Source organism: Montipora capricornis, chromosome 2, assembly GCF_036669925.1.
Source record: "Montipora capricornis isolate CH-2021 chromosome 2, ASM3666992v2, whole genome shotgun sequence".
Classification (NCBI taxonomy): Eukaryota; Metazoa; Cnidaria; class Anthozoa; order Scleractinia; family Acroporidae; genus Montipora; species Montipora capricornis.
In genome coordinates this window covers 20,036,457-20,047,282 of record NC_090884.1, presented here as the reverse complement: position 1 = coordinate 20,047,282, position 10,826 = coordinate 20,036,457, and the positions used below count along the sequence as shown (strand labels likewise).

The following is a 10,826-nucleotide window of genomic DNA, read 5'->3' as shown; positions in this document are numbered from 1 at the left end:
AGGCGTTTGATAGTGTAGATCGTAAGACTCTTTGGAAGCTCTTGCGCTTTTATGGCATCCCAGAGAAGTTTGTTACATTGATTAAGTCTAGCTATGAAGGTTTTACTTGTCGGGTAGCCCATGAGGCTCAGCTTTCATATTCATTCGAAGTGAGGACAGGGGTGCGACAAGGTTGTCTTCTATCACCCTTTCAATTTCTACTGGCCATTGATTGGATAATGACATCGGTAACCAAAGCAGGTAACAACGGAATACAGTGGACCCCATGGGAGCAGTTGGACGATCTGGATTATGCGGATGACCTTTCCGTGCTCTCCCACAACCCTCTACAAATGCAGGACAAACGTTAAGTTTCAAAGCTAGCAGAGGAATCGGCTAAACTGGGTCTGAGAATGAACAAGGTGAAGACTAAAGTATTAAGGATTAACAACACAAGTGAGGTACCTTTTGTGGTCGAGGGGCAGCCGTTGGAGAATGTCAAAGGGTTTTCATATCTCGGGAGTGTTGTAGACACCCTTGGAGGTACGGACAAGGATGCACTTACAAGGATTGGAAAGGCAAGAGCAGTGTTTATGATGATGAAGAGCTGTCTGAGAGAACCAAACTTCGCATATTTAGATCAAATGTGAAGACTGTTCTGCTCTACAGGTCAGAAACCTGGAGAACAACGAAGAGGATACAAAGTAGAGTAGAGAGTTTTGTTAATAGCTGTCTCAGAAGTATTCTTGGGTTTTGTGGAAGGATAAGGTAACCAACCAGCAGCTGTGAGAATGGACGGAAGAAGAGCTAAGTGCGCTACAAGTAAGAAGGAGGAAGTGGGGCTGGATAGGCCACACTCTACACTCTACGGAAGCCAGCGAGTAACACCACGTGGCATGCTCTTTCATGGAATCCCCAGGGAAAGAGGAAACGAGAGCGCCCTAGAAACAGCTGGAGGAGCGATTTGGAGTGTGGCTGAGCTGGACATAACTAAGTAAGTAAGTAAGTAAGTAAGTTCTCTATATTGTTGGTGTCGTGTGTGTCGCATTTCGTGTATGTATATCATGAAGTGGGAAAGGAGCAGTAGGAGGAAGAAAAATAAAGAGAGCACATGGTCGACTTGTTGTGTGCTTCTTCGGAACTAGTATCACTTCTCCAACTAGTTAAACCTGCTCTAATTTATGTACTAAGAGGACACGACAATTGGCACTATATGTCTCTTGCAAAAATCTTATTGAGGCGTTTTTATGATGCAACTTTGCCTAAAGTTTGCGCCCCTCTTTCTCGAGCTGTTTAAACCTCTAACATTAAGCATGATTAGACTTAGGCTATCCATGTTGATTAAAATCAAGAAAACCAAAGAAAACCGTTCCAGGTGCAAGACAATAAACGACAACAAATTATTGGTGAAATAATTGGTGAAATAACTCAATGAATGCTTTCCAAATTCTGCCCTTCCAATGCCTGTTATAAGGAAGAAAAGAATAGGTTTGAAAATGTGAAAATTTAATTAGGCTTTTCCACTCAATGGTATGTGATGACAAGGTTTCGAATTGTGAATCTCAAATGTTCACCATGGTCAACCGTCGGTGGGGTTAAAGATAAACAGTTCATTTATTTAATTAAACAGACGATTCACCCTGGTGAACCTTGCCGCAATAGCATGAAATGTTGTAGGATTTTTTCGATTTCATATTTACAAACTAGCTTAGAGTACAACGTCGGCATAGGATCGCTCTTGAATGCCTTGAAATTCTTTCTCCCTGAGATATCAAGCTAAGGCATGTCTTGTGAATCGCACGGTGAATCGTTGACAATCACTTTCATATAATTAATTTAACCGCACCGTATATAAATTCTTCTCGAGTTGGTGCAAGCTCCACATCGGCACGACTGTATATTTTTCAGATTAAATACACACCGAACCTCACGAGACGTCAGTGACCCCACCTCTCTAGAGTTATTCCCTTTGCTAACCGATGTCACGCCTTCAAATACCAACATCAGTATGTGTGCGCTACCTTAATCAAATTACACGGTGTAAATTACTTTACATGGAAATGCAGTACAGAGAGTAATGGAGGTGTTCCCTTATACACCAGATAGTATTTAATTATTTGGTCTTCTAAAAATTCTCCAACACATACTGCACACAATAGACAGACAATCCGTTTAACCCAGGCCCCGTCCACACGTAACCGGATATTTTTGAATCCGCAACTTTTTCTTTCCGGATACACCTTCCGTCCACACATATTCCGGGAATTCGCTGACGAATCCGGAACTTTTTGAATACGCTCTCCAGAGTGGATATTTTTAAATCCGATATGAATCCGGAACCCTGTGGACGCAAAACCCAGATATTTTTTTAATCCGGATGACGTAACAAGATCGAGCCCAGTTCCATACCGTGAAATTAATTCTCAAGATGGCTGCCAAGGGCTTCATTGCCCATGCTCTGTTACCTCCGTTTCCTTGAGGAGTCCTGAGCACTAGAGTGAATCCGGATTCGTTTCGGATACGAAAGGACGGGCAAATTCGATTTGAATACGCTACGTGTGGATGGAAATATATTTGAATCCGGAAAGAGAAAATTGCTGACTGAAAAATATCGGGATACGTGTGGACGGGGCCCTAGTAACCAGTTTACTTCTTTTCTAAAGAGACTTTACTTCTGATCTACATGCTCTGCAGGTGTGCCGATTTCCTTCACCCAATTACCATGCTCGACACATTAGTTGAAACACCCAGCCCCGTTTCCCCCCTCCTCCAATGTTGATTCTACTACTAGTAGTCGCCCAAAAACTTCTCACACGACATTGAATTGGGGGTAGGCGGATGTGGTATAAGCTACGATCTTGTAACACAATGATTCTAGACTATTCGCTAAGTGTTCTAGACTTTCGAAAAGTCCTTCGTCTCATATAGACGCGCGCGGATCGTCGCTCGCTCATCCATCACGATTCGCTTGAAAAAACATTTCTCTTAGGATTCTCGTGAGGTCGACTTGTGGCAAGTCTATAAATATTCCAACTAAATATGTCTAGTATTAATGATGAATGGTATATGAAATGAATCATATATGAACTACGGGTATGAAATCAGGTGAAGCTATGATCTTCGCAGTTATGAACGCAATTTTTGCAATTGCGTAGAGAAGCCTGAAAAATTCAGGACTTCAACGGGGTTTGAACCCGTGACCTCCCGATTCCGGTGCGACGCTCTAACCAACTGAGCTAGGAAGCCACTGACGTTGGGAGCTGGTCATTTGTGGGTTCTAATGGTCCCGTGAGGAATGAATCAATGATGAATGGTATATGAAATGCATCATATATGAACTGCGCATATGAAATCAAGTGAAGCTATGATCTTCGCAGTTATGAACTCATGAGAGGGCCTACTCGCTGGCTGCTCTCCTAAGAGATACTGTTTGCTCAAAATGGAGATCAGTATCAATAGACTCCTAATAGTTTTGTATATTCAGTGGATCTGACTTCATGAACTAATACATAGATGTAGCCAAGCCTAAAAGCGGAACTCCCGTCTCTAACCCAAGAAAGCAAATTATACACTTTAAAATAAAACCGTCTAATTTTGGAGCTGAGGCTGAACTTTCTTAATTTGGCGTTGTGAGGCTGAAAACGTTCTTAAAGATGTTCTCAATTTTACATGGTATATTAGTTTTTCAATAACTGAAATCTTGCGGACGTGACTAGAAAACCTATCAAAGTGCTTGCTTTGATGGTGTTGAAGTTTAATATTTTGTAACGATTATAAATAAGAACTGCTCATAAAATGAGATGTATGTCATGCAATAAATATGCCCTTAAGTATTTGGGTTAATTTACATTTCTTTACCTTGATTTCATGCTTTCATTTAAAATACAAACACCGAAATAAAAACGTTCTCAATCGACTCAATCTCAGCCTGAGGAATGTTCTTAATACGTTTTTATAATTTTGGTTAATGTCAGTGTCAACGTTCTTATTAAAAAGGTTCTTATAAAAAAAAAGAGTGTATAGTGTTTATGGAAATAATTATGCTTCTGCATTAAGTACGAAATTAATCGTCATAAGTGTGTATAGTTTACAGTGATCAAACACCCCTGAGCTGACAGCAGTAAGCAAATAAGTCTTGCAAACAATAACCAACAATTTTAATCAACAACTAAAACTGAAATTACATGCACAGTAATCTTTTCAGTTCAGAACAACAGCAAAAATCTTTACTTATTAAAAAGTCAACCTAAGGCGTAGTAAATTCGCTTAAGTACCAGTCAAATTAAAGCTTCAACATTCTCCCCCGGGGATACCGCGGGCATTTGATTCCTTTCCTGCCCGTGGACAGGGAATTTGATCATCTTAGTCTTCCCGGGGGCGGGGCATTTGATCACCAGCCTCGATTTCATGTTTCCATTTCACATGGGTTGATAAATCATGGCGGAGACAAACTCAGATGCATTCAAAGGTAAAGATTCCGCATTCCTGGCTGATTGGTTGAAAAGCAAAGGCCTACACAAACTTTGTTTCGTATTTGAAAGTATTATGCACCTATCAATGTTAAGCCCCAGAGTGGGGGGGGGGTGGGGGGGGGAAGGGGGCTACCTACGGGAAATTGACTCAGAAAACCTTCCCCTGGGTAGGGATTTTGACATGTAGGCATTGCCCCATGGTCGGGAATTTGACATGTCCGCCATCTTGGAACACCGAGAGAACCTGGAGATGAGTTATCCTCAACCTTGGTTTATGGGACTTCTTTTGTTTTCCTGATTTTTCTGGACACCGTTGTTGAAAGAAAAGTAAGCGAATCTGTCTTCAGGGGTGGATCCATACCGGTTTCCGACGTTTTACAGAAGTCGGTAAGAAACATGGGAAAGGGGACTTTGGAGAGTTAAAATCTAAAATTTTCCCGGGGGAGTATGCCCCCGGATCCGCTACAAACTTTTTCTTATCCTAGCTCCGCCCCTGGTCTTGTCTTTTTGTAAATAAGGTCCATCACTTCTATCAGTCCTTGCTGGAGTGTTCACAAGTACGAGAATGTTTCTTTCTACTTTTTTTTGTGATTGGTTTTTGTATCATTTCTATATTTTCATGATTTTCCACTCTATCATTGTGCATGCTTGATTGATTCGAAAGCTGGTTAATATTGTTCATGTTGTTTGCTAAATGTTAGGGTCTTGTTCAGTACCGTGAGCAGCGGAAAGGTTTCGTGTTACACGACAAATTTCCATCAGCTGTTAAAAGGGAATTTGAAATCGACAGTGAAGAACATTCATTGGTGTTCGAAATGTGAAAATCTAATGAAAAGAAAGTTACTCCAGGGCAGGAATGTTATGTTCTGAAGGTTCCCGGGGGTGGGGGAATTTGACAGTCTGTAGGTGCCCAGGGGTGGGAAATTTGACGTTAGCTTCCACGAAAATGTCAAATTCTCCTGGGTCAAAATGAACCAAATGAAGGTGACCCCTGCTTAAAACTTCGTTGCTATGCTCGAGAAAGATCCTCTATTGGGTTCCAGTCCTTGCCCGACAGGTCACGCAAAAGCGTGACAAACGAACTTTTCCAAGAGCTTTGCAAGATCACGTGGATTTTACTCGTTCAGATCATCGGTGACCCCTATTTTTTTAATCATGAATCACTTACTTTACTTACTATCTACAAAATATGATGAAATGAAAAAATTCTCACCGTAAGAAGTTATCTTTTTTTAACATTTTCTTTCCTCGTGGCATCGAATTCCGGTAGTGGTTGCAACGGATAGAGCTTACGAAAACGCTCGTCGAGGATGAACTCTACTGTTTACCACATCCCTAGCGGCATACAATTATCTAAAAATCTCACTCCTAAAAACCTATGCACGGAAACTTTCATTCCAACAGTTTATTTTGATGATTTTCGATGGATGAGCAGATGAGCCTACATCTCGCTATTATGACCAATTTCTCGAAATTAAGGCATTTTTCCACTGCCATTTTCTGAGACCCCCATTTTTTTTTTCATTTTTTGGAGTAAGTACTTTATGACCTAACTCTAGGGGAGAAATGAAGAAAATCTCACCGTAGGAAGATTTTGGCGCGAACGTCCTTAAATTTCACAGTCAAACAAAGCAACTAAACATTCATTTCACACGAAAAGCCTGTAAATGTAATTGTTGAAATATGTCAGAATCTCTGTCAACACGGAATTGCAAACGTCTTCAGGTCTTGCTCGTTTTTTTAGCTAGCTTTACAAAATATGTGAGGCATATATTTAGAAGGAAAAAATTAAAGCTAACCGTTGTAAATAAGCGCTTTGTTTCTCGCTCTATTTCTCTCAGCTTTACGTTGATTTATATACCCCGGGGACAGACCTCACGATCAAACTCCCGTGGTTAGCCCGACGCCCCCTCCTTGAGACTTAACAATGATGGCTGCATAAATTTCTCAAATTTTGTCGCCTCTTCTATCGTGCTGCTCTTTTATCCCGTTGCTCGTCACTAACATGATTTCCCGCCAGAAAAACGCGGGTTGCCTATTGCAACGCTGCCACGCGATTTCCCGCCAAGGAAAATTGCCCGAAAACTTCCGTCCCCAGAGGCTGTCCTGCCTCCCCACCTCCGACCGACAGTCTGTGCGGGCGGACGTACGTGACGTCATAACCAAAATTTCTCGCATCGATAGATTTCCCAAAAAATCTGACTCATGGCTCTCCGCTGACGCGTTTCGCGCGCCTGAGCTCCACTCTATGGTCTGGGACTTGCCCAAATATTTTACCAGTACCATGAAGATGTTGACTCAGCAAAAACAGCAAGATCATTATGCATATCAGTGAGGGTGCTGGCAACAGCGTGAAACTGATGGTCATGCTCGCATCAACACTATAATCTATACTATATCATTTAAAAACTCTAACTAGTTACTAAGCACTGAAGAGCTTCTCGCTGCCTACGCTGACATTGAAAGCTGGCTTACGTTTTTCAGGATACATGTATAACGTTTCTTCAATTTTGCAATAAAAAACAGTTTCTCACTCGCTGAAATGTCAAAGTGATCCATTTGCCTGACATTCGAAATGTCAATGCTTAGGCTTTTTGTTGGAATTTTAAGGTTGTCCATGGCGTAAGACACTTGTAGGATCTGTTAAACGCGTACATGGATCAACGTCACGTGCGAACTGTCAACAAATTCTCCAAAGTTTCTCAGTCTTGTCTACAAGTTTTCGGCCGTTGAGGTATTGACTTTAAACGGGTAATATTTTATGCAAATAAAACTCAGTAATGTTTGCAATGTTTCACCACATCTTTGCTTCGGGCAAAATCACGCGGGGAATTCATGCTTCTTGATCTCCAACAATTAGTCGCTCTCTTGGTAAGCCCAGATTCCATTACACTTAATGAAGATGAAAGTTTTTGACTTTAATCTCCTCTTTGAGGCAATTATCGACTGTTTCCCCCATAGTGCAATACGTTTTGGAGGTTCTTTATATAAAACGATACAAGTTATTTACTTTTTGGACTGTAACATGCTTCAGTGAACTGGATATGGTTTTAATCAGTTTAATGTAAATAACCCCCCAAAATGAACTGTATTATGGGATTGGTGAAAATAACTAATTGCCCATTGATTAAAAATATTGGAGAGATGGAATCCTTGTTTCAGTCTGCAAACTATTGGTGACTTGTATGTGTTAACGGAAGGATTTATTACCAATGACCCGTGTCATATGGAATTTGATAGAGTTTGTATTCACGCAAACTGATATATTAGTTACCTGCTTGAATCAGTTGAAGTCTTTTCTTTTTAAAATGTCAGTTAAACAGTAAATGCTGAGCTGCAGGCTCCGTCAGAAAAATCATGCATGTATTCTTGATTCGGGTCAGAGGTATGAATGACTGCTTTAGAAAAGGCCTATCCTTATGATAAAAATAATATCTTTCTTCTTTGACCTCGACATACCGAGACGTCCGTCCCACCGTAGAAACTCTAGATAGGTGTTAATTCAGTCACTGGATGACAATTGAGAAAATATGCCATAAGATCACATTGGAAAAATACTGCATTAAATAGCAAAACTAAAAGAAATTTGGAGTATTTTTGCCTCAAATCGGGCGCGTCAGAAAGTTATCCAATCTTGCAATGAACATATCATTACAGTATAACACTGCAATACAGGAGCAATAAAAACATATTGGTAAATACTTCATCGAATTGAGTGATAGTCAGGGGCACCCAACGGGTAATTTCTGTAAATATCTGTTCGGACGGAAGGTGGGTAGAATTTTCGAATATTTGAACTCCGACTTTCGAGGCGCACTAAGATTTTGGACATTTTTCTGAACGATTTCCTAGATATTTCGCAAAAGTAGTGCAGAGTCTGAAAAGTGCACGCGGAAATTTCGAAACCACATGGAACAACGCTAAATTTAATTGAGCTGAGTAATAGTCAACGGTGATATTGGAAATAGCATAAAATTTGAAGATTTGTAACTTCTATGATTTTCGCCAAAGTTTGTTTGAGAATCATCTTTTAAGCAAACGTCCCCTAAAAATTCCGGGGAAAGGAGCACGATTTACGTAATAGCTTTTTTCATTAGACATGTCACGAATGCTAGAGGAAAAAGACACCTATAAATTTCTGACCGACCTCAAGTTCCTAAAACATCCGAACAGATAAATATTTTCTAGGGCAGATAATAACTCACTAAAAGAGGTCTTCAAGCGTTGTGGCCGAGACCAATCTAGGTAATTCCGAGAAAATTTTAACATCCGGTTGTTGGGTGCCCTTGAATTCTCAGTTCTCGTCCGTCTACTACTGAAGAAAAAAAACTCCGACACTGTTGGCTTTAAAAAATACCATGACCAGAAACAAAATTATGATCAGTAAAAAACAATAAGAGTTTGAGAGATATTCCAGTGCGAGTCATTGCTTATTGCCTCATTTCTCTCGGTCGAACATACACCTTAAAAGGACGAGGCCTCAGAGTTAATCCATAGTTTCCATCGAAGGATAGCTCTTCTTTGCTTGTGGCAAGCTGAAAATTCAGGCGCTGCAGCATGCACCCCAGAAACATAAAGAGCTGAGCTTTTGCGAGGGTTGCACCGAGACAGCGCCGTCCACCTGTGGAAAAGGGAAGGGAGAAGGCCTGCTGTGCAACAAGAACTTGACCATTTTCATCAAGGAAACGATATGGATCAAACATGTCTGGGCGATGAAAGTAATTGGGATCGTGATTAACTGCCCATAGATTCGCCAACACAAGCGTTCCTTTCGGTACAAAATAACCAGCAACGCTAGAGTCTTCAGAGGCATAGTGTGGTATTGCCAGTGGAATGACTGTAGCCTTCCGCAAAGTTTCTAGAACTGTGGCTTGTAACAGAGGCAACCGTGCACGGTCTGCAAGCGTAGGCAATCGCTCTGTTCCTACCTCTCGCTTCAGTTCTGCCTGCAAGTCGTGCTGTAGTCCAGGATTAGAGAGAATAAAAAGCAGTGCCCAGGTTAGTGCGGTAGACACTGTATCAATTCCTGCACCAAAAACATCTGCTATCAACGTCATCATGGATTCTTCATCCAGGCGATCATCCTCTGCTTCCTCCATGTTCATTCCACCGTTTGGGTTCGCTTTTGTGACCAACATTTCGTCTTGGATGACTCTATCCAGAGTTGCAGCAACATTGACGCCTGCCTCCTCAACATTTACATGGCGATGCAAACTGTAAACGCTTCTGACAAAATCAATGAGTTCTTTGACAGAGTCTTCTAAAGCCTTGCACTGCTTGCGTAGAGCAAAATGAAGCCACGGGAAAAAGTCTAACAAGTTTATAGCAGGGCTATTCTCAACAAAATCAGTTCCTCTCCGCAAAATATTCTGCAACGCCAGCGTAAAGTCTCTTTTTAAGTTATCTCCAAAAGTAAGTCTAAACGCAAAGTTAATGACTAAAGTTCTCAGTTGCTCTGAAAAGTCGAGAGCTTCAGTCGTCGCGGCTTCTGTCAAAGAGCTGCATAGGCGCTCAGAAACCTCTTGTGCCAAAGCGTCAAAACGGCTCACATTGCTGAAAACAGCGTACAAAGCACGCATTGCTAGTTTTTTCTTTCTCTGATGCCCTGTTCCAAAGTCACCAAACGCAAGGCTCCGACCTCCATTGCTGATTATTTGAAAACTATGAAATGGTGGTCTGGAGGAGAAATGGCAAGCCCTTTTTGATAAGGCCTCTTTCACAACATCGTGGTTGTTCAAAACGATTGCTCTCCTCCAACCAAGGCGAATGGAGAAGACGCTTCCATAGACTTTGGCCATCTTTGACAGAGCGATGTGCGGAGAATCCCCGAGCTGAAACAAGTTTCCAAATAATGGCAGACCGAACGGCCCGGGAGGAGTTTTTCTCCGAACCTTGGACAATTGCAGTAAGGTGAGAACCAGGATAGTTACAGAAGCAAAGCACAAAACGGTTGTAAAAAGCATCGTAATTTCGGGGGAAATGACACGCTCCATTTCAACTACCTCATATACAAAGGCTTGTTAGCGTGGTTTTCTGTTAGCTTGTAGTAGCTTTGTTCCAGTTAAGCTCTGGGGGTGGTATTTATACTGTGCAACCTTGGTTGTTTACGAGCAATATTCCAATGTCAAGGTCGCTACAATAAGTCACACTTGACAGGATCTGTTTATTTTACAAACAGGCAGAGCCTGTCTCAGTCGAGTAGGTTTGGATCACGAAATCGCACAATTCCGGCCAAACTAATCTTAGAAGAGAAAGTAATATTTCTTAAAACGTGGAACCGAGAAGAAGCCCTCCCCCTCAAAAAAAAAAACTGAAGGGCTTTTGGAACCCACTCTACTCTAGCACTCCCTCCCCCGCTCCCTTTTCCAACCCCCA

The 10,826-nt window shown here is 41.5% G+C and overlaps 1 protein-coding gene across 1 annotated transcript; it reads right to left on the bottom strand.

The window, feature by feature from the left end:
• Positions 1-7,348: 7,348 nt before the first annotated feature.
• Positions 7,349-10,526, bottom strand: LOC138039038 (steroid 17-alpha-hydroxylase/17,20 lyase-like). The gene has a single exon (XM_068885194.1). It carries the CDS (start codon positions 10,442-10,444, stop codon positions 8,882-8,884), a length of 1,563 nt encoding a protein of 520 aa, XP_068741295.1. The 5' UTR covers positions 10,445-10,526; the 3' UTR covers positions 7,349-8,881.
• Positions 10,527-10,826: the final 300 nt, after the last annotated feature.